Below are 26206 nucleotides of genomic sequence, written 5' to 3'. Positions count from 1 at the left end.
ATAAAAAAATGTTCAAAATAAGATTTGAAAAGATGTGTAGGACATTCGAAAATTTTACCGACAATTCTGTAAAGGTAGGTAGCGACTCTCAAAAAGGTTTTTTTATGGAACTAAAACATGATTTTAAAGTTGAATGAGTGACTTCATAATATTGGCATATGATTAATTACTGTTTTGTTCAATTTTGTGTTCTTTTTTAATACTTCAAACACCTCAAAAATCAGAGAGAATCTATTGTTTAGTCAGTCCGCTAATAGATACAAGAAGATGTGGTTTGAATGGCAATAAGACAACTCTCCATCCAAGTCACAATTTGTAAAAGTAAACCATTATAGGTCAAAGTAAGGCCTTCAACACAGAGCCTTGGCTCACACCGAACAGCAAGCTACATGTATAAATTGCCCCAAAACGACTAGTGTAAAACCATTCAAACAGGAAAACCAACGGTCTAATTTCAATTTTAATTCCAAGAACACAGAACTAACACAAGAGACATGAAAAGAAAAAAAAAACATTAAAAAGAGGCAACGTATAAAGAACGAATACTAAGCCGAAAGATGGAACGAATAATTAGCCGAAAGGTAACAGAGTATTAGTGAACGTGGAGACGGGGACATATGTACCAATAGGGTTATTTCACCACTACGAACCCATAACTAACACCAAAGACAAGAGAATAAAAGAAAAGAAAGCATTAAAAAAGCGCAACGTATAAGAGGCGAATAAGGAACAAATAAGTAATGAATAAGTAACCGGTTATCAGTCGAGCGCGGAAACTGGTACATATGCGCTAACTGTGTTATTTTAATTCCACGAAGCCAGAACTAACAATAGAGACACGAAAAGAAATAAAAGAAAATCATTTAAAAGGTACAACGTATAAAAAGCGAATAAGGAACAAAAAAATAATAGGGTAATAGTCGAGCGCGGAAACAGGTACATATTCATACGCGCTAATAGGGTAATTTCACCTCTTCGAACTAGAGAAAAAGAAAATAAAGCATTAAAAAGGTGCAACGTATAAAAAGCGAATATGGAACAAATAAGTAGTTAATAAGCAACAGGGTATCAGTCGATCGTAGGAACTGGTACATATGCGCTAACTGTGTTATTTTAACTCCATGAAGCTAGAACTAACACCAGAGACATGAAAAGAAATAAAAAGAAATCATTATAGAGGGGCAACGTATAAGGAATGAATTAGTAACCGGGTATCAGTCGAGCGCGGAAAAGGGTACACACGCGCTTAGAGGGTAATTTCACCTCTACCAACCAAGAACTAACACCAGGAACAAGAAAATAAAAGAAAATAAAGCATTAAAAAGGTGTAAAGTATAAAAATAGAATATGGAACAAATAAGTAGCGAATAAGTAACAGGGTATCAGTCGAGCGCGGAAACAGGAACATATGCTCTAATGGGGTAATTTCAACTAAACTCACCGAAAACCAGAACCAAAACCAGAGACATAAAAAAAAAAGAAATAAAAAGAAAACATTAAAAAGTGCAACGTTTATATAATAAGCGACTAAGGAACGAATTAGTATGAGGGTATCAGTCGAGCGTGGAAACGGGTAAATACGCGCTTATAAGGTAACTTCACCTCTTTGAACCAATAACTAACCCAGAGAAAAGAAAAGAAACCATTAAAAAGGTGCAACGTATAAAAGGCGAATAAGGATCAATAAAGTAGCGAATAAGTAACAGGGTATCAGTCGAGCGCGGAGATGGGGACATATGCGCTAACAGGATAAATTCAACTCACCGAACCTATAGCTAACAACAGAGACAAGAAAATAAAAGAAAAAAAGGCATTAAAAAGGTTGAACGTATAAAAAAAACGAATAAGGGACAAATACGTAGCGAATAAGTAACTGGGTATCAGTCGAGCGCAGAAACTTGTAAATATGAGCTAATTGGGTTATTCTTAACTCCACGAAACCATAAACTTACACCAGAGACATGGAAAGAAATAAAAAGAAATCATTAAAAAGGGGCAACGTATAAAAAGCAAATAAGGAACGAATAATTAACAGGGTATCCGTCGAGCGCGGAAACGGGAACATACGCGCCATTAGGGTGATTTTACCTCTACGAACCAAGAACTAACACCAGAGACAAGAAAATAAAAGAAAGTAAAACATTAAAAAGGTGTAACGTATAAAAATCGAATAAGGACAAAATAAGAAGCAAGTCAGTAACAGGGTATCAGTCGAGCGCGGAGATGGGGATATAAGCGCTAACAGAGTAACTTAAACTCACTGAACCCATAGCTTACACCAGAGACAAGAAGATGAAAGAAAAGAAAGTATTAAAAGGTGGAATGTATAAAAAGCGAAAAAGGAACAATTAAGTAGCGAATAAGTAACAGGGTATAGTCGAGCGCGGAAACGGGTACATACACGCTAACAGGGTAATGTTACCTGTAAGAACCAATACCTAACACCAGAGACAAAAAAGAAAAGAAAAAAAATCATTAACATATTGAAAGATCAAGGTGTAAACGTGTTTGCAGCAAATATTCGGGATATAGTTGATGAAGCACTAGATCTTAGACTACCAAAACGTAGACCTTTTTATAACAGCAATGTTAACCTGAATAACGGATCAAGAGGCGGATATTGTGGACGTGGTGGATATCATGGTCGCGGTTATAACACTTATAACAATTATCAAAGTCGGGGTCGTGGATACGGGTAGCCTTAATATGCTGATACATTTGTATTTAGCTTTTCTTATTAAAGAAGATAAAGTTGCCAGTTATAATTAAGTTTTGTTTGATATATTGTAAACAATTGTAGCTAGATTTTGTTTTGCTTTCTGTTTTATCTAAACTTAAATTGTCATTTATATAGGACAAGAAAAGATAATTTCAGTTTTGCCTTTCCTTAGTTAGAGGAGTTTGTTATTTCATAAGAGGGAAAAGAGTTTTATTACTTTACAAGGATTTCATATTCATATTACGTGTCCAAAAGCTGACTGTCAAAGTTAATAAATGATTATTGTACAATTACATGTAACCAGTGGTGAGAGGGAATTTTAAAAGATTATCATTAATAAAGCAATTATGACCAGTCAAAAGAGTAATAATTTTTTCCACAACATAACAATTTGTGTTTGGAACATAGATGGGCTTATTTCAAAGTACCATATGATAAAATAACGGATCCCCTTTTTTCTTCAAGGGATAAGAAAATATGATGTTATACTATTGACTGAGACCCATGTAGGTTATAACACTACAGTCAATATTGGGGGTTTTAACTATTACCCTATTTGTAGACCACAATCAGCTAATTCTAGATACTAAGGGGCTTAGGTATTTTTATCAAATATGAAGTTCGCAGGGGCATTAATATTTTGATAAATACATATAAAGATTATCAATGGTTGCAATTTGATAAACATTATTTTAATCTAAGTACAGATATATTCCTATGTTTGGCATATATTATACCAGCTACATCATTTTATGCTGATCAATCAGAAGATGACACACAAGAAAACATAGAAAAAGATATTATAAATTTTAGTCATCAAGGTAGTAGTATATTGTGTGGGGACTTAAATGCAAGGACAGGGTCAGAGCCAGATTTTATAATAAATGATGTTATTGATACACATATACCCATGTATGATAATTATAGTTGTGATATTATTCAAGAAAAGAGATGTAGTTATGATATGAAAGTAGATTCAAGAGGTAAACAGCTTCTGGACTTGTGTATTGCGTCCAAATTACGTACTTTAAATGGGAGAATGTGGGGCGATTCTTATGGTAAATACACTTGTATAAAATCAGTAGGTAGTAGTGTGGTTGACTATGTTATCATGTCGGAAGACTTGATTGAAGATACTTTATTTTTTCACGTTGCTGATTTTTTATCAACTCTGTCAGACTGTCACTGTAAACTGACATTTGGCCTGTTAGCTAGTTACTCACATAAAGCTAAGGAGCAAGACAATACTATTTTATTTCCAGGAAAATATATATGGTCAGAAACCTCTACACAAAAACTTCAAGATACTTTATGCCAGCCAATTATTAGAAACAGTATTAAAATTTTTTAGACACAAAATTTAATCTTTCAGAGGACTATATTGAAAAGGCAGCTAATGAATGTTTTGATATAATATATAATGCTGCCAGTAAATGTTTAATATTCCGTAAAACCAAGAAAAAAGTTGTACGTAAATACAAAAACAAAAAATGGTTTGACATAGACCTGGTACAAAAACGTAAAAGCCTTATTTCTAAAGGTGAGCTGTTATCAAATTTCCCTGGGACCCAATTATAAAAGGGTCTTACTATAAATGTTATGGGGAGTATAATAAGCTACGTAAATATAAACAAAGAAAATTTATACAAAACATTCTTGACAGTCTGGATAATCTAAGGGATAATAATCCAAAGAGTTATTGGAATCTCATGAAAGAATTAAAAGAAGACAATTCGGATGGTCCAGAACATTCTATTCAAACTAACGTCTGGTTTTCATATTTTCAATCTTTAAATCTCAACTCTGCCAAATTTAAAGACAGAATAGAGGAAATTAACAAGAAAGTAAAAAAATTATGTGACTGGATTACAAAATAACCCTAAAAGAAATTTTGGAAGCTATAGATAAACTAAAGAATAATAAAGCTGCAGGACTAGATGGTATCCCAAACGAGATATTGAAATCAGAGGGTAGTATATTTGCACCTGTTTTGCAGAAACTTTTTAACTTGATATTCTGCTCTGGAACATACCCTCGCAAATGGTCATTTTCTTATCTATGTCCAATTTTTAAAGCAATGAGTCCTAGTAAACCTGAAAATTACAGAGGCATAGCAATTAATTCATGCATTGGAAAATTATTTAACAGTATTCTCAATAAAAGACTTGACATACATCTTGATAAAAATAATATAATTTATCCATGTCAGGTTGGTTTTTCAAAAAAGAGTAGAACGTCTGACCATATGTTTGTTTTAAAAACCATATTAGATAAATATACTAACAGAAAAGGGGGGAAAATTTATGCTTCCTTTGTGGATTTTAAAAAGGCTTTTGATAGGGTCATACACTGTGGTATTAGATACAAATTATTGGAAAATAACATATCTGGAAAATTTTATACTATTTTAAAAGATATGTTCAGAAAAAATGAAAAATTCAGTGAAAGTGGATAATGTATTAACGCCATCATTCAGCTCGCTAGTTGGGGTAAGGCAAGGGGATGTTCTAAGCCCAAATTTATTTAAGCTTTTCATGAACGATTTGCCTCCAAGATTTGAGCCGAGTCCAGATGCTGTTTATATCAATGGGCGTAGAATTGATTGTCTTATGTACGCCGATGACATTATTATATTATCAAACACTATACAGGGTCTTCAAAACCGACTTGATATACTGCATACTTATTGTATTGATTGGTGTCTAGATGTAAACGTGTCCAAAATAAAAGTTTTAATTTTTAACAAGCCTGGAAAATTTTTGAAGGAATCACTTTGTTTAGATAATGAGGCTATAGAATGTGTTAACAGATATAAGTATTTAGGGATAGTCTTTACTTCTAGTGGTCTTTTTCAGCAGGGGAAAGAAGAGCTATTCAAAAAGTCCTTAAGGGCAAAATTTAAACTACAAAAATCCATGTCAGCTTGTAATCCAAGTATTGATACTGCAATTCATTTATATGATCACACAATAAAACCAATTTTATTATATTGTAGTGAAATTTGGGGTACATTTAAGATTAACTCTGCTGCTTGCAAGAAAAAAACTAATTATCTGTTTGACTTAATTTACATAAATGATTATTTGGAAAAATCACATTTCAGATATCTAAAGTATATTCTTGGTGTAAATAATAAAAGCCTCAAATTTGGCAGTGTTATCAGAGGTTGCAAGATTTCCTCTCTATTTTTCTGTCATTATATCTATGGTATAATATGTACACAGGCTTAACAAATTGGACGATGGGTTACTTTATGATGCTTATGTTTGTAATAAAATTTTAGATGCAGGAAACATTAATTGTTGGTATTCATCTAAGAGATATGTACTTCAATCACTTGATATACAAAATTTGAATACAAAGTTCAATAAATTAATTAAATTTGTAAAATGTAAACTTTGTAACAGTTTTAAAACATTTTGGGTGGTCAAAAGATCTGATACCTTATCACAAGGTATACGTAATAGTTAATTAGAAAATTATTTAAACCTTAAGACTTACTTCGTAAAGGAGGCTTATTTATCAATTAAAGATTTTAATATAAGAAGAGCTATATGTAAAATGAGAATAAGTTCACATGATCTTAAAATTGAGAAAGATAGATATAGTAAAAAATACATAGAGAGAACTCAGCGTCTATGTCATCACTGCCTATCACATGGTTCAAGTTCTATTGAAGATGAGACACATTTTATAGCAATTTGTCCTTTATATAACGAACAGAGAAAATTATTATGGGATAAAGTAAACAGTTTTTGTACTAATTTTAAAGAATTACCCAAGGATAAAAAATATTTCTGGCTGTTCACAAATGAGCATTTACCAACTCTTATGTTTCTAGGCAATTATATTATTAAGTGTTTAGAAATAAGATCCAGGTGGATACAAAATATATAAAATAATATTTAATTATTATGAAATTATTGTAATAGTTATGTAAGACACATGATGTGTTAGGCTCTGATCCTGTCCATAACATGATAGTATTATATTAGGATCTAGTTTTTCTTTTTTCCAATCATATTGTGCATAATATTGTTGTAAATGATGCCCTTTATGGGTTCTTGATTAGATTAATAAAATTCTTATCTTATCTTATCTTCTTATATTTGATTTGCCTCCTTTTGCACAGAAGCGTAATCTGTCAGATGGGATTTGTCGAACTGGATTTCAATCAGATTGAAATGTTCGAATATACACGGTCGTCAAATGCACAATCAAGGAAATATTAAAAACATGCCAAAATATTCACTTGTTTCAGTAATGATATTATAATAATAATTTAAATCAAATACTAAACACGAATATGCGTAAAAGCATTTCGACAGGGCATTAGTCGTAATGCTCATGTAATATAAAAATAAGAAGATGTAGTATGATTGCCAATGAGACTACTCTCCACAAGAGACCAAATGACACAAAATTTAACAACTATAGGTCACTGTACGGCCTTCAACAATGAGTAAAACCCATACCGCATAGTCAGCTATAAAAGGCCCCGAAATGACAAATGTAAAACAATTCAAACGAGAAAACTAACGGCCTGATTTATGTAAATAATGAACGAAAAACAAAAATGATATACAGCAACAAACGACAACCACTGAATTACAGGTTCCCGACTTGGGACAGGCACATGCAGAATGTGGCGGGGTTAAACATGTTATCGGGCGCCCAACCCTCCCCTAACATGAGACAGTGGTGTAACAGTACAACATATGAACAAACAATAAAAATCAGTTGAAAAGGTTTTAACTCATCAAATCGATACAAAGCACTAACACAAGTAACAGAAACACAGAGTGGACGTGGCAGGGAAATCATACATCCCCACAACAAAACGACACTTAGTACAAATCTGAAAGTACTCGTAGTTACTAACAGCTAGTTCAAATCCATTAACAACGAGTACGCATTCGGTAATAAGTCTAGTTATTTAATAGATCGACACAGAAAATATCAAAGAAAGCGATTTATAAAAGCTTTAGAATATTCTCGGTACAAACATATATGTCGAATTCTCAGCATTATCCTGTTGATTTATCATGTAATTTATTTGACTCATTATTAAAACCAGTATAATTATATATATAATAATAAAATTTGGTTTATGGAAGAATATAATTCAATTTTAAGAGACATTATTAGAGCAAGGATGCATGGAACTTACTGTGACTATGGCCGATTGATAGAGCTTTGAATGAATGCATCATCAATTTTAAAAAACAAGTCTAGGAATTAAGAAAACTCCATGCAATATTGCTGCAATTTTGAATTTGAACGGTTGCCATATATATATTTGTTCAGACTTAACTGTCAAGGAAAACACCCTCTTGTTCAAGCAGCCTTCAGAAAAAATGCCTCAGAAAATTTTGAGGTAAATTTTAATTAAAATACGCATGAAACTACTTAACACCTCGTTCCGATTATGCAAAAAAAATTTATAAAAGAAAAACAATAAGTCAAACACTAATTTAAGAGTTTTTTTAAACTATAATTCAATACTTTCAAGTTTTAATCAATGATTCTTACAAAATCAAGTTAATTCATCATTATTTTAGCTTGACGTCTAAATTTAATTTAGCTTATTTCAAAATACATTTTTCTAAATATAAGTTTATCTTGAAATACAACTTTTTTTTTTTTTTTTTTTTAAATATTTAACATCTTCCCACCAGAGATGGCGGCCTTTATTTGTTGCGATCTGCAGACATTTAAACTATATTGAATTTTTTCGTACATATGCACAAGGACATTATAAAGCTTTGTTTGTTAACGCTTCTGTTGTCAATGCAATCATACTTTGAAAACCACTAACCGTGATTTTTATCCAGGTAAGCATGTTATTTAAATTGCGAAGATCTTCATCGACATAAATGAAACATGATTTACGTTATTTTGAATAAGCTTGTTTTTATCATAGATCTAGACTAATAACTAAAGGGAAACAGCTGTAACAAAATTTATTAAAACACACTATTCATGTTCACCAAGCTTAAAGCGTGAGGGAAACACGTTTAAAATATTCTAACTTTGATCATAAAAATAAACAACCTTTTAATTGTTCAACCTATTGTAACGTTAGATGCGTGAGCTCTTTTTAAAACATGATTACTTGGTGCATTATTTCTTTGCAGAGTATATTTATATGTTTACTGGAGCAAAAAGCCATATTCTAATAAACACTTCCGGTTAGGGGCACATGTACATACAATTATGTAGTAAATTTTAGTAGCAGGTAATTTTAATGGTTATTCAATGTTGCTTTGATTTAATTATATGTATTGCATTGACTGAAAACAACGCTATGTGTGTATGGCCTTGTCAAAATTTCTAATACAAGGAAGGAATCGATCATTGACTGTAAACAACCATATACATATGCTCTCGTTGAAACGTTTCGAATAGAAGGAGGATCGATCAGTTGGATTTCATAAAACTAAAATTTTTCATTAATTTCCTTACAAGATAGTTGAATTATCAGTTTACATCTTATTCAGATACACTGTCGAAAATCAACATAAGATACATCGAATTATTGAGACGAAGTTACTTCCAGCGACAAATATTACATGTTTATTCAGGGAGAAGTCGTATGAACCTTACTTACATTTATCATGTAATCTATAAAACTGAGAATGGAAATGGGGAATATGTCAAAGAGACAACAACCCGACCAAAGAGCAGACAACAGCCGAAGGCCACCAATGGGTCTTCAACGCAGCGAGAAAATCCCGCACCCGGAAATGGTCCTCAGCTGGCCCCTAAATAAAATTGTGTACTAGTTCAGTGAAAATGGACGTCACAATAAACTCCAAAACATATAAATGAACTAAAATAAAAAAACATACCATTGCACTATACATATACAGCTTGACAGATAACATGAAGCGACAAACGTATCATGATATACGTTTATAGTCTCCTGACTCCCCTCTTCCGACCGGCAGTAAACCCCTTGCCAAAGTGGGCGTCCGTTTGGCTGTGCGGGATGTACAAGTATGCAGCCACGTCCCGTCAGAATGGGGACGTTAATCCTTTGTCTTATGTAGTGAGAGTGCCACGCTTTCTGCGCGTTAAGAACCCTTGTAACAACTCTTTGGGGGGTCCGTAGGTGGCCTGTTGCAAGGCAAAATGTCTGTCCTTATCCAATATGCCCTAATTTTCCAGTGGCAGTTTAAATTTCCCCGACCTTCATCCAGGACGGCCTTTATTGCAGGACATACCTATTGCATTTATTGTTAATTTGTTCTCGTCCTGAACATGCATGACATATTTGCAACTGGACGTTAAGCCACCAACAATCATTCAATCAATATAGTCTCCTGGTGTCCCTATTCTGATCTGAGCGACCGGTTATATTCCAATTAAGAAACAGTTCATGGCAGCTGGAAATTTGTTTTCATTAAACCACGGGTTAGGCATTTATATTCGATTACTAAAATTTATCCCGAGCGATACAATTTGAAACATGAAATTAGATTAGCTTAATCTTCCGAACTTGAATTAAACATTTCACAATAAAAAATAACAAAATCCATAAGTAAAATATTGCAAATATAAAAAAAACAATGATTGTACGAAATTCTGTTGTAAAATGTTCTACGATATGCTCTCTTTTGGTTGACATAGATCACGTGACATAGATATGGGATCCGGTTGGAGAATTGTTAGCTGTTTTCACTCTTCGAATAGATTTGGTAAGATTTTTCAATATATTTTTCAATTTTATAAGCCTGTGTGTTATACATTTTTGACATACTATAATTATAAACAGTACAAGAAATCACAATCAACTACAGGATCACCGGGGCATCTAATGTTATCTTAAGCTATTCACTGATGATAATCGACTATTACTACATGTACCACTAGTGGACAAGGAACGAAGTGATGGTCGACTTTTATTGTTGCCGTATATATTATGTTGATGTTTATTTTCAGCATTGTTTTTAGAGTTTACATTAGTCCTGTTAATATATAACTCTGTTTTAAAGAAATTCGTGCGCTCAAGGTAACTATGCACTGTGTTTTAAAGACATTCGTGCGCTTAAGGTATGCACTGGCGTAAATTATTGATTGATTGATTGTTGTTTATTTAACATCGATCCAATGGCAAATATTTCATTTATATTTTATGACGAGAACACACTAATAATAATAATAGGATGGCTTTGATAAGTAGGTCGATCAAGGTGATCATACACCTACGTGAAGGGGCAGAAAATTTTCCTTGTAGCTGGCCACATATAGACCCCTTGAATAATTCTTGTATGGAGTTAACGTGTCACCATCCTACACAAGGCATATGATTTAATATGTCCATTCGGATTGAACGTTGCTATGTAAAATACACCCCCAAAAGCAAACGGGCTCCTCTTATAATAAGTCTTGATTTATATATCCTTCTTATTTAAAGGGACATTAGCTACGAGATATAAAAATAATTAAAATCTTTTTTTCTGTTCAATCATTAATGAAATAATAATTTGCTTCTGGCAGCCAATTTGGTTCAATTTTGTCAAAATAAGCTAGGAAACTTCGCTGATGAATTATTCTCTTGCAAGTGAATAATTCGACCCCATTGAATCCGTATTCATGTGACCATTAATTAAACCCCTTAGATGGAAATAGGTTACACATGTATTCAGCTATAAAAAGGAAAAGAATGTCAACATTGAAAGCGAAACAAGGATGAACCATATCGTTCACTGACTCTATTCACAAAAAATCATTCTTACACAGGTAAAAACGATGATAAACATACTTTTTAAACTACAATATGAAATCAAACAGATCTAGAAATATCCAATCGCACGTTGTCGCTATCTATTTATATTTATACTTAATATGTTTATATCGGGTTATATGACCGTCGGCAGTCTTCGGAAGTCATCTCTTTGGTTAATAGATGACGTCTAGACAAACATACACATGATATGTTGATACATATTATCGAGTCCATGCATTGTTAATTGTTTATTTTCGATTTTCGATTTTTTGTAATTTGGATATACGTTTTAGTATATCATAAATCAAATATGAGAATTTGAGTTAAATCGATGAACAAGAATTTGACAGGTAATGCTCCTTTAAAGTTACATCTTTTATTTTATCAATTTCCGTTGCGTATAACGATCGGTCATCAGTGTACATTTTAAATGGCTAAGGATATTTTAACTAATCTACTTTAATGTAACTTATCTTTAAACCCCTTTTGTAGAGGAACCCCATTTTTATTTGTTGAACAGGTACTTTCTTTATATACAGAGCTGGTACTACCTCCACCTTTGGACACCTGTTGTGCATGCACATATTTATAGTGAAAATATGCAACAAAAGTTGATGACTCAATGTCATAATTTTTTTAAATATATAAATTTAAATTTTGAACAGTTACCATGAATGCGCCATACGCATTTATTCGTAGACATATTATATTGTCCGGGTGGGTTTTACAGAATAGGGAATAGATGGACACAAAACATAAAGAATAGAAAAGAATGGTAAAAACAGATTAATAATGCAGAAAAAGATACCCCTTCCAGAGCCTCGTAATATATACCCATAACTTTTACATGCGCATCGATATCAAATTGTATTCGACATGTTTTCGGATTGTTGACTTTGATTGTTTGATTGTTGTCCTTAAGTTTGGCGAGTTGTTAGCCGATCTGTTAAACATTTCATCTTTAAGCCACCTTCTCTGTAATACTTTTCTACCATAAGTGTGTGTGTGTGGGGGTGGATGGGGATGGATGTGGGTGTGTGGGTGTGTGGGTGTGTGTGCTAATTTCTCCCCCAGTTAGTCCTACCAAGGTGTTCTTTCCCATAGTATATATTTCAAATATTTAATTTTTTACTACTTCTCTACTCTTTGGAAACAAAAAAGTCGGTTATTGATAAATGAAATATTTTGATATTATGTCCCTTCAAATCAATTGTCAATTTATCTAGTTGCAGTTTTCGAGTAGTACAGGAAAAACTTTGTTTTTTTTAATTTTTCATTCATTTCTTAAACACATCCTTTCTGTTTGTTCATTCGATACAATTGCGATGGCTTTTGCCGTTCCAGAAATATAATCCATGGTTCATCAGAGGCTCAACAAACCTTTTTTGTTTTTGTTAACTTAAAATATGTTTCATTTTTTCAGCATGTTTTATTTATTTGTAATTTCACTTCGCTTCAACTGTAATCAAAGTAAAGTAAAGTAATCTTTATCTAAAGTCGGGTTTTTCATATAATAACAAATTTACATAGAACATGAGCTTTTTAATCGACTGATATTTAGAGATTATCGTTGGTCATCTCAGCGAGATTGATTTTCTCACTTGAGCCGGTAAGGCGAAAGTGAGAAAAGCAATCGAGTTGAGATGACCAATGATAATCTGTTTATCGCTATTTTACCTATGACGACGTTGTTAATTTTGATTTCATTGACAACCGGCACGTGCGCCCTAAATTTCTAGCGATAATTTTTTATATCACTCTACTGTGCTGAGAAAGAAAATTATCAGTCAGTAAGATCAAAGGAAAAATTCGTAAAATAGCGATAAATAATAATACAACAGAAACGATTAATTGGAATAGAATCAGATACATATACAACACATACAATCAAAATTGAGAGTAAAAGGGACTGAAAAAGTTTGACGCCCAAATTTTTTTTATTCCTTTTTTTTTTGGCGTGGAAATTCCACATTGCCATGTCCAGCTCGAAAGTAATGAAAATATGAAAGACAATATCCGTATCATATAATATCGTTGTCCAAGTTTCCGACACTTTGTTGCACACGAAGTGTAATTTCTATAAATATATTCACAACGGTACTTTTCTAATGTCTACTTCGTGATCCTACATTACTCCATCCACATGTATAATGGTCTGGATCAAGGGGGTGTCCTTCATTTCTATATTCTTTAAATTTTTTTGGATTATTTTTCTCTATTCTTTATATTTTTCGCCCTTTATTTTAAACTTTCATCCATTATTCTCTATTCTGTAAACCAGACCCTCTGGCATTAGTATACGTAAAAATGGTACAAATAAATGTTTGGAACATAAGAGGTCATTTTCATCGTCTCCTAAAAAATTGTAAGTAAATGATAATATATTTTAAAAAAGTTTGATTCATCTTTCTTATTCCATAAGGAGTTTTAAACAACAATGGAAGGGGGAAGAAAGGGAACTTAAAAGGGTGTTATGATGAAATGCTTTCACTGTTATGTTTAAGGCACTTTAGAGTATGATACTTCCTAACTTTTTATGTACTTTGCCTCTCAAATTCTCGAGGAATTCGGATTTATTCCAGAAAGACATGTGTGGCATACAAAAAGAACCGTCTGTATAACTATTAAATTGGCATTTGAGTTATACTAGTTTGTTTGAATTGAGATGCACATATATTCTAAAGAAACAAAAATGGAAAATCTTAAATACTAACTTAAACTTTTTTTTTAAAAAGCCTAGCTCCGTAGGCAGGTGCCAGGATGTATCAGGATGTACTCGAGTCAATTATAATCAAGTACAGAGTCAGACTCATAATGGCAAGCACATTCTTACACATGTAGAATTGTAAGCTTATGCAAATAGGTCCAAAAAATGGGCGGGGTTTTAGACTGTCTGCGTTTTTGTTTCGTTGACTAACGTCCCTAGGAAATATTTTTTTTTTTATGTAATTATAAATATTTCTGTATTTCAGCGGGATACATTGGTTATTCTCTGACAGTTTTATATATGGGATATGATAAAAATTCCTTAAACTAATTATTTATATATTATTTGAAAAAAAAACACTTAAAAATGCGGATTTGAAAGAGTGTTGGATGCCTACTGCTTCTATAGTATTAAGGACTCATATTATTTTTTTAATAGGAACAGCGAGAAAAATTGCAGTAATTTTCTTACTTCTGGCAGGAATTCACTATACGTTTTTTTACCGACAGTCTCTGCTTGATTCACTAAACCGAAATCCTTCACACAAATATAACTGTAGTTCGATTGCTTATCAGGATAAGATAGGAATCAAAAGAAACAAATCTGTGTGTGTTAAATTCGGAGGAGGATTAGGAAATCAACTTTTCCATTTTTGTTTTGGATATACCGTAGCTCGAAAGAAAAACATGCAGTTAATAATAACAAGAAAAAATATTTTAACACAGTATTTCAAATTGGTGCCAATTTATTGGAAGCATTATGATTTAAATGCAGATATTTGTGATGGTTTACCATTAATAACCGATAAGGGATATGATTGTGGATATGACAAGAAATTAGAACATTTACCAAGTGATCAGAATTTATCATTTTTAGGATTTTTCCAGTCCTGGAGATATTGGAAAAAATATGAGAATGAATTAAGACAGATACTTCAATTCCAGGATAATATTCTACATGAAGCAAAATCTAAGTTTATTACTATTCTTTCAAAATACCAAAAATATGAAGGCATAGAAATTATAGGAGTACATATACGTAGATTCGATAGGTATGATACAGATGAATTTGGTAAAAACAATGCACCAAAAGAATATATAATTCATGCCATGGACTATTTCAGAAATCTGTATAAAAGGTGTTTATTCCTCATCTTTTCAATTGAAATGAAATGGACTAAAAAGAATATTCCACAAACTGGTGACATTTTCCTTGTCGAAGGAAATTCCGCACCGGTAGACCTTGCAATGTTAACGCTTACAAGCCATACCATAATGACCGTTGGAACATTTGGCTGGATGGCTGGATGGATGACTCAGGGGAAGACAGTTTACTACATGCACCCTGCCACGCCTGGATCTGCATTTTCTAAACTTTATTCGAACTATTCTGATCATTTCTATCCGGGATGGATTCCCATGGAATGAATCGAGTGTGAGATTATACGCCTCTAGTCTAGTGTCATGTAAAGTGTCTATGTTAACTTGAATCTGAAAGAAATAAATTTCATGATTTTTGCGGAAAATCTAATATTGATTAGAAATTATTTTTTATAAATTGTACTAACTATAAAATATACCAAACAGTTAGTACAATCACTAAACACACATTAAGAGTTTAAGCTAGGATTTAGAGGGCTTCAGTCACGTTTGAGTGATACAATAAAAACGACCTTTTTGAACTAAGCCGTAAGGCAGTAGTTGCATGGGCTTAAATACATGAAAAACGCATGTTTAATGTGTTCTTTAATTTTTCCCTAGCATTTCATAAGTATACTAATAAATATATACAAATAAAAATTAAAACAAATCAGCTGTTAAGCTGTAAAAAGATGCATATCACATTAAAAAAAGTTACTTTGTGATATCTCAAGCAGCCAAAATATCGTCCTTCATCTAAAATAGATTGGAAATTAGATTCGGAAAGTCAATAGAGCCGCTCTTTTATCAAATTGTAAAAATTGGCGTAAAATAAATTAAGAATACAGAAAAATGGCCTACAAAATAGAATACAAATTGAAGAATCCCTCTTTTTCTTCCTAGTCAAGTCATGCTTTGCTATGCAACACGACACACAAGACATAGACTTAAATGTCCTAAAGTTAAGTGAATGATGTTAGGAAAGGATACAATTTGAGTTATCTTTCTTGGAACCTAATTCCTATGGTTTGTACTCAGTATACGTGAAAACAAGATGGCGTCAATTAATCAGACTGAACTAGACAGACGAAACTCATCAGATTTTAAAATAACGGATTTCAGAAAAAACGATGTTTCATATAAGTTCATTGTAATTTTCCTCTTTACTGTAAATAACGTGTTTATCATGAAACTAAGGTAAACGTTGCAAATGATGATCATATTATTTTTTTTATTGAACTCGAAATGAAGGCAAATCAATTATATTTATAAATGGTTGGATTACATTTTATATCTGTAACAACAATTTTTCACACCTGTCGTCGATTTACTTGAAGTTCATCTACCTGACATAAATATGTCGCCAGTTAAATTAGTGTACGATGTTTTTTTTTTTCTTTTACATATTTTATTGACGATTTTGATGAAAAATACTTTGAATTCGTCATTTTGAAAATCCTTTCGTAAATGGTAAAAATGACGACAGTTGCAAAATCATAAATGATATGTAGAAATATTATTTGTGTAATTCATAACAAATCGACACATTCAAAATATTGGGGAAAATAATTAATATATATGTCTTTTATATATATGTAAAATTAGTTATAATGAGTTTGACAGCAAAATTTCTAATATGTTATCAAAATTGTTTACATCAGCAATGTATATTTCTTTTGAATTTTGTATTTTTTTTTATGCATGAATATATGAAAATTGTTACAAAATCTAACTAAATTTATCTAAATTCAAACTAAGTCGACAATAAACGGACAATGCCATCGCAAAAAATGAAATAAATGATCAAAACAGAAACAACAGTATACAAAACACAACATGGAAAACTAAAGACTAAGCAACACGAACCCCACCAAAAACCGGGGTGATTTCAGGTCTCCGGAATGGTAAGCAGATCCAGCTGCACAGGATTCAAGTTACAGATATTGATACCGGTAGTAAATTAAGCTAAGTGAAATTGGCCATACCACTTTTCAGTAGTACTTTTTATACTCAGGAACACAATCAATTTTATTTTTTTTTTATTTAAAAAAATTACACACTTTCTTCTAATTGATTAATTATAGTTTTCAAAATCAGACTTTATATTCTATACTTAAGTTATACTAAATGATCTAGATGGAGTTTACAGAATAGAGAACAATAAGGTACACCAATATTTCATATTCTCTATGTCAACGTCATATAAATGATATGTTCTTCAGAATAAATATGCGTGTCTATTCTAAATAATTTTTATTTTACCGCTAGATGCTCAAGAGATTGTCATCCATAGAATTGTACGAACCGTTTGAAAAAATGCGGATTTGAAGCTGCTACTACCGAATCCTGAAATTATGAAAATATGATATACCTATGTGTATATCCCATGACCTACATTGTATATTTTTTTATTGGGATAGGTAGGGAGGTGATAAAAAGGTTGAAGATATACAGACTGAAATTAGTAGACATTGGAAATCCGTAATATAATTCATGTATAAATCTCAAAAACCAAAGATCAGTTTCCTTTGTATAAAAGTAATAAATAATACCATGGTTAGATTGCGTTTTCGAACAAGTGCCCATACAATAACCCCAAGTATTCCCCCTCAATACCTATGCATTACACATTGACCAGAGACATCTCATTTCTATATCATGTGCAGGACTTTAGGCTAGTATTACCAAATTACTTAAAAGTTATTTCCATTCGGTTGAATTGAAAAGGAAAAACACAGTGACCAGATATCATTTCCATATGAAGGTCTTTGTAAAAGAACATGGTCCTAAGTAATACCTATGTATATGACCAGCTTAACAAAATATCATTAGGTCATTCGTCTTTTTGTTTATGATTTGTATAACATAGTGGACTTATGTCATCTCCGTTGGTATATTAATTATAGGCAAAAACGCTCGTTCTAAATGTCATAGGATATGCGTTTCCATGGACTAACCGTTATTTGTTAATATTTTGTGAACATTTAACATCTGAGGCGATTAAAATTGAGTCTGAAGAGCACATACATATCTTGAAAATTTAGAACATGTTATTGTTCACACATATGAGTGGTTACTTTCCAATGTTATTAATGAAACCTGAAAATAAGTACACTTTAAAATGTTTATGAAAAATTTGAATCATTTTTGAGTACAATAGCCTACTGATATGAAATAAGGAGATGTGGTATATTTGCCAATGAGACAACTATCCACCAAAGCTCAAATGAAATGGATGTAAGCAATTATAGGCAACCGTACGGCTTTTAACAAAGAGAAAAACCCATACTGTATATAGTCGGCTATAAAAGGCCTCTACATGAAAAATATGAAACAATTTAATTCAGAAAACTAATTCAATTGAGAGGTTGTTTTTGTGAGAAAAAAAAAAGAAATCATTTTAATAATGGATTTTTTATTATTAGGGTCTGTCTAAGGTAAAAAATTGCTGTTCGGTGTGAGCCAAGGCTCCGTGTTGAAGACCGTACTTTGACCTATAATGGTTTACGTTTATAAATTTTGACTTGGATGGAGAGTTGTCTCATTGGCACTCCTACCACATCTTCTTATATCTAAGACTGAATACTTATATTTATCAAATTCCTTCATTTTTAGAACACCACAGTGTTTTCAAACATTGTACATATATTTTATAATGATAATACTTAATGAATAAATATTAAAATTGAGTTGCATTCTTTTATATCTATTAATGTTTACTTTTGTCTGAAATTTTCTTTGATTTATATAAAAACAGTTAATTTAAAATAAGAACATGTGGTATGATTGCCAATTAGAAAACCCTCCACCGGAGACACAATGATATAGAAGTTAATAAACATAGGTCAAGATGTGGTCTGGATGCCAATTAGAAAACCCTCCACCAGAGCCACAATGATAAAGAAGTTAACAACCATAGGTTACCGTACGGCCTTCAACAATGAGCTAAACCCACACTGCATAGTAAGTTTTAAAAAGCTGCGAAATAAAGAATGTAAAACAATTCAAACGAGAAAACCAACGGCCTCATTTAAGTTCAAAACAATAAACAAAAATCAAATATGATATACAGTAACAAACAACAATCACTAAAGTACCGGCTCCTGATTTGGGATAGGCACATACAGATGTTTGCTCGCGACAAACCCTACCCTAACATGGGACAGTGGTGTTACAGTACGACATAAGAAAACACTATAAATTAAAGTAAATTGTAAAAAAAAGATTAAGTCATCAGATCGATACAAAACACACAACATCCCTTACAAAAACACGAAAGACACAAAGTACAAATCTGAGAGTACTCGAAGTTACTGAAAGCTAACAAAACCAATAACAACTAATATCATGTATCGAAGACTAAAATGTCAATCAGTTCACATCTAAGATCCAATGAATTTACTGTTAAGACGCCATTAACAGTCAGAGTCATGTTGACCTTGTACAATGCCAAACTATAGGTATCGAAATATTGTAGAAGCATAAATGTACATATTAGTAAACCAATGATCTTTAGTTTGGTTTCAATTTATTGCTAACTAAGTAAATGTTTATACCGATAAAAGGATAAAAACAATATTCAAAGAACTAATTACAGTGTTGAATTTATAACCTTTAAGAATAAGTTTATTCAAAGGATCGATAAGTTTACCCGGATCGTAATTAAATTTACGGGCTCGGTAAACAACATCACCGTAAAAATTAGGATATGCTATCCCGTATGAAATAAGTTTTCTAGTGGTACAGTCAAACTTCCAAACCAAATTTTTGTATCTATGGAATAATTATGTTTAGTAATTTGTGGTAACAAAATCCTTCACTCAATAATTTACCAGTAATACATAGATTACGTTCATTGAAATCCAAAACGTCACTACAGACACGGGCATATAGAAAGAGTTGTGCATGTCATACATAAACAAAGTAAGATGGTGTCAAAAGAAGATCACTGTCCAAAAAAGGAAATGAAAAATCGTACTTTTTGTCGCAATTTATTGTGTAGAGTTTCCCGTGTAAAACTGAAATATCCATATATAGGAAAAGATAGTTACAACCGTTTATATCTTATTTATTTAAAGTAAATTCCTGTGGGTAAATTTTGAGAGTATATTTAGAAAAAAAAATTAATTGTTAAGCGAAAAAATATCACCAAGATAAAGGTGAGTTTTGTTGAATTTATCAATTAAATAGAATTTAGGCGTCGTCCGGTCTTTACTGAGTTTGGCCATAAACTGTGATTCAGAAAAGTACAAGAACAAGTCTGCAATTAAAGGAGCGCAAATGGTACCCATAAGAATACCTACAACCTGTTGATAAACTTTATCACCGAAACGTACATTAATGTTGTCAAGGAGAACATTTACTGCTTTAATTATCTCATCATACTTCCGGTTAGTACATCTAGCATATTTACCTTTCTCATTAGAAAGAAGGCTTTATATAAGTTGCAATCATATTTTTTAAACGACCATTTAATAAATTAGAAAAACGTTTGATTGATAAGATTGTGTGGAAGTGTAGAGTTAAGAGTTGAAAAGTCAAAACTGTCAACTGAATCAAAAGGATAAAAAATGATCTTTCACAAATTTTATGAAATTGACTCGACTCTAATTAGGTCTGGTATAACAACTACATTCAGTATCATTTCAACTTCCCCTACTCCTCCTTTTTAATTGCATTTTTACTTTATTTGAAATAATATAAGAGAAGCGAATGATACCTAAGGGACATTCAAACTCATAAGTCGAAAATAAACTGACAACGCCATGGTTAAAAAGAAACAGACAAACAGACTGACAACAGCACAAAACACAACATAGAAAAACAAAGACTAAGCAACACGAATCCCACCAAAACCTGGGGGTGATCTCAGGTGTTCCGGAAGAGTAAATTAGATCCTGCTCCAAGTGTGGCACCCGTCGTGTTGATTGTTAAGATTGTGTGAAATTGTAGTGTAACGTTTGCAATATAAAAAACGCAAACCTTAAGGTGTTTGTAATATTTATCCAAGCAATAGTACTCATCAATAGTTTTTTTTTTCATTTGACTTTTGTTTTGACAAAGTTGCTTCATTAGGATTGCACACTTCGTCATTGCCGATATTAAAGATTCAGAATTGATATTAATCTACGATGAAAAACAATTCATATTTAACATTTTATAATGTACGAAGAGGCATCTTTTAATAAATAGAAGTGAACATACTGATTTTTTATCGAACGACAAGACATGAGTATGTTCTTATATAGAAGACAATGACCCAAGGTTATCCAACTTTTTTCTAGGAAATATATCACGATGATCCTATTGATTGATTGTTGTTTGCTAATCGTCCGGTGGCAGTTTTGTCAAGCAGGTTCCACAGGCGATTGGGTGCAGGATTAAAATACACAAATTCTTTGTTTGCACTGAATATTCAATTTTCCATTGTTATACCACACACTGTACACCACTAAGCTTGCCTTACTTGGTTTTGGATGAATTTAGCCACGTTTTGAGGCACGTTTATTGAGAAACAAAACTTTAAAAGATATTTGTATAACTGTGACCTTCACGTTTGACCTGTTGATCTCAAAATCATCCGGTTTTGCTCTTTTCTATTATGTACTACTTGCATAGGTGTTATAAAAAAGCCAGCAGGAATATTGAAATAACAAAATGAAAGGCGACTGCAGTTTATTGATGCTTATTCTCATAAAAAAGAATTCAGGTAAAAAACTCCAAAATGAGCGAAACCGGATGCTTCGAAAGGTAAGCATTTTTTGTTATGCAAGCATCACCCGCCATGCGAATCCACGCTGAGTCCTAATCTCACAATCAAGTATAAGACAAAATTGGAAAATATACAGATTGCGGTCGACTTTGCTGGAATGGAGACCTTATACCGTCCTAACATATCGTACGAGAACTGAGACACAGACACACCGTACCAGAAATCAAATTCGTGATGGTGACTGTAAAACTAATGTAGTTCTTCCGTATAGCTTTAATCAAGCAGTTTTTGTGTAGAGCACAACCCTGTTTACTAAGTCCGTATAGTATGAACATGCACGAGCTAAACGTATTAACTGAGATATAAATGCTATACGATGGAGCAGGGGGTAGGTTAATTCTGAGTTGACAATTTGAAAATTGAAACATCACTGTTGTCATAGAATCTAGTTTGAAGTCGTCCATTTGTGTCAATATCGAGAGAAAGATCAACATATGAAGCAAACCATTTACTTTCAGGAGCATTCCTTAATCTCTAATTCATAGAAATATATGAGATGTAAAAACTCATTGAAGAGTGGCTTATTGAGCGAAATAACATCATCGAATATATATAAGATTCAAATTAAAAACCTTTGCTAGGATTTCTTCTTTTTTTCTATGAGAAAGTTCTGTATGAATTCTGCTTCATATGAGTACAAAAACTCGGCCAGTAGTGACAGATCATCGGTCTCGGCCAGTAGTGACAGATCATAGGTCTCGGCCAGTAGTGACAGATCATCGGTCTCGGCCAGTAGTGACAGATCATCGGTCTCGGCCAGTAGTGACAGATCATCGGTCTCGGCCAGTAGTGACAGATCATCGGTCATCGGCCAGTAGTGACAGATCATCGGTCTCGGCCAGTAGTGACAGATCATCGGTCTCGGCCAGTAGTGACAGATCATCAGTCTCGGCCAGTAGTGACAGATCATCGGTCTCGGCCAGTAGTGACAGATCATCGGTCTCGGCCAGTAGTGACAGATCATCGGTCTCGGCCAGTAGTGACAGATCATCGGTCACGGCCAGTAGTGACAGATCATAGGTCTCGGCCAGTAGTGACAGATCATAGGTCTCGGCCAGTAGTGACAGATCATAGGTCTCGGCCAGTAGTGACAGATCATAGGTCTCGGCCAGTAGTGACAGATCATCGGTCTCGGCCAGTAGTGACAGATCATAGGTCTCGGCCAGTAGTGACAGATCATAGGTCTCGGCCAGTAGTGACAGATCATAGGTCTCGGCCAGTAGTGACAGATCATAGGTCTCGGCCAGTAGTTACAGATCATCGGTCCTCGGCCAGAGATCATAGGTCTCGGCCAGTAGTGACAGATCATCGGTCATCGAATGCAAATTTATTGAAAAGTAATAGGAATCATAGATGGCATGAAAGTAAATAATTAACAAATAATTCCAGTACTATGAATAGAACATAATATATTTAATTAGCTCAATATGTCCGACAGATTGTGGACTTGTTCAGTGACGGTGTCTTCTTTTATGACATCGTTTCGTAGGTTGAGTTGTTTCTTCAGTTGTTGTTGTTATAGTGGTGGTAGATGGTGGACACCCTTGTGGTAGCGTGTCATTTACACCACATAGATTTGTGCCTGGACACCCAGATACCGTACAAAATGGAAGTGAAACTGTGCCTGAAGCTGCAAGAACAAATTAAAAACGCAACGATGAGCAAACAAAAAGCCTATACAACTAGCAGAAATATATCGTTTAAAATGGTAATTATAGATTGCCAGTAATGCAATTATTTATTCTCAGTTCAATTCAATATACACTGCTTATAAAATGCACGCTCGGTCTGCAATGAAGGACCTACACTACGCTTCTATGTTTTTAAAACTTTACAGCGGAATGTGCACGTGATTATTCAAGACTGACATTTGCAATTTTATGACAAGATTTACTTTTTATGATTCATTTGTGATGCTACAAAATTATATTTGCTATTATAATAAGACTTTCTTTAATCGCTTAGAGTAAACACCCGTGGTAAAATACGAATATATTGTATGTCAATTGATGGACAGCGTCATAATTTGTTTGGGCTGTTCCAAACATACTTCCACATCGTATGCTTTTGATTTATAAGATATCCGAGGTCAGTCTGTCTAAATGACGTCAAAGAACGACCGACTTAAACTTAAATTTTGTTGTGTGTTGAAGTCCTTGTTGTGACTTTAAAGCGCAAGGGCGACAACATGAGCACCCAGACTTGCTCGTGAGTCTTTGGTTCCGTCATCTATGTGTGAGAATATTGCGTTATGAAAAAAATACATCATATTACATAGAAACATAAGATAATTCATTATTTGTTCAGCAAAGTTTTAAAACAGTAAGTTCTGATATAGCGTTTTGGGCTTTTAGAACATCTTTTTTATTTGTCATAAAAAAATGTAGCATTCACCTCTTCTGATAAAACTTCTTTCGATATATCTACAACTTGCCAAAAATTGTTTTACAAATATATTCTTTAAATTGTGGTTTATTGCTATGTATACTTACGTGTTGTTCCTCCAGATTCTGCAAATAATCAATTTCGGTACTCGAATATGGAAGGAATCATTGTTTTAAACTTATACATATGAAGTGAGTCTATTCAATTTTCATAAATTGGAGAAAAGAAAAACATTATATAAATTTAACTGAGAATCTTCAATCTAGTGATAATAGAAACCCTGTTACTTTAAAGTCTTTTTTTCTGGATTATTTCAATGTATTTGATATCGTAATGAAAGAAACTGGAAAAAAACAAAGCCTATCATGTGTCGTATTATATAGTACGTGCCATTATATTGGATAAGTCAAAATAGAACTCTCACAGAAAGAAGTCAAAGAATATTAGCTGATCGTTTGTTTGACTTTTTGTCAGATATTCGGAATTCTCGGGCTTGAGTCATATTGTTTGAAACATTTTATTAAATCCTTTGTATTTTTTCCTTGTTTTGAGAGAAAAAAGGGTACCATGGTTAAATGTATGAAAAGTCAAGAAAAAATCATTTCCCGCAAAATTTTGGACGTTATTTGTATATGATCAATTTATAACAGTCCTTTAAAAAGCTTGTTACTTTGAGAAAGAGCAGCCAACATCCTTAATGTATTTTTGATCAAGCTAAATCTGAGATATATTTACCTATAGCTAGATATGAATCGAATCCATCAGTATCACACAAAATACATGGATCAGGCATGACCGAAGTAATTGTAGCTTTTAAGTAAAAATAAAATGTACGTTAGTCTGTGTATGATCATTGTGATAAGGATAAAGCTAAGCATATAACCGACATGCTAATATAACATTTATTTAAATCTATTCAGTGGAGTAGTTATGTTATGTAGTTATTATTTTGTAACTTCTTCATAAATTCGCCGTTTTAATTGATTGAGTGAACGATCAACGGTTTTTAATCCTTGTTATTTCAAAGATGATATAAGATTTATATTAATTTAAATTAACAGACAATTTTTTCTGAGTGTTTTGATTTGAGGAATTTAAAAAATATATTTCGACCAATCAGAAAGCAATTAATACACATGTTTGCATTAAGGATAATTACTTTTCAATCTTCGATGAACTAAAAGTACCCTTTGCAAATTTCAAGTGTGTTGGGTAAACCATATTTAACCCCAAAAAAATGTTTGCATTAAGTTATTTTGGAAATTCAAACCAATATATTGTTGAATAATTTTTGACATTTCTACTTTTCACGTTTACTTGATATTATTCTTTCTTACCTCCAAATCCAAAGCTAAATGAAATTGGTATCATGCCAGGATTGTAGTCAAAGAAAAAACATGTAAACTTGTCGTCTTCGTTCATTCTTAAAAAAATGAAATAAATACGAAATTCTGCGACTTTTCTATATATGGATCAATCAGTCGATTGAGAAACGTTCATTTACAGTTCAAAAATGTATGTTTATATCAGAATTTAAGTAGTTAAGGTGTAAACTTCACTTACTATTCTGTTGGTTGGACATCTTGTCAGTTATGCCTTTTGATTAAATTGGGGTTCTACATGCATGTATTACATTGTATTGTGAGACAGCAAACAGACAGTATTTCCTAAATCTCAAATATTGTCTGGCCATTTAAAAAGAAACTAAGTACCATAACTTCCGTTTAAGAATGAAAACAATACAGAAGGTACT

General features: G+C 32.7%; 1 protein-coding gene across 3 annotated transcripts in view; it reads left to right on the top strand.

Annotated features, from left to right (window-relative positions):
• Positions 1 to 8884: 8884 nt before the first annotated feature.
• The window catches only part of LOC127708009 (galactoside alpha-(1,2)-fucosyltransferase 2-like), a 44211-nt gene continuing 26889 nt past the window's right edge, over positions 8885 to 26206 (top strand). The window contains exons 1-3 of one of the 3 annotated variants that reach the window (XM_052212797.1): positions 8885 to 8957; positions 10352 to 10419; positions 14596 to 17856. In XM_052212797.1, coding sequence (XP_052068757.1) covers positions 10368 to 10419; positions 14596 to 15584 — 1041 coding nt within the window. In that variant the 5' untranslated portion in view covers positions 8885 to 8957; positions 10352 to 10367 and the 3' untranslated portion in view covers positions 15585 to 17856. Of the gene's footprint in view, positions 8958 to 9565; positions 10420 to 14595; positions 17857 to 26206 lie in introns of those variants that run through there. The other 2 variants (XR_007985120.1, XM_052212796.1) reach the window with 2 other exon arrangements.

Source organism: Mytilus californianus, unplaced genomic scaffold, assembly GCF_021869535.1.
Source record: "Mytilus californianus isolate M0D057914Y unplaced genomic scaffold, xbMytCali1.0.p SCAF_7, whole genome shotgun sequence".
Classification (NCBI taxonomy): Eukaryota; Metazoa; Mollusca; class Bivalvia; order Mytilida; family Mytilidae; genus Mytilus; species Mytilus californianus.
Note: the sequence above shows the minus strand (reverse complement) of the source record. Positions and strands in the feature narration are given on the sequence as shown.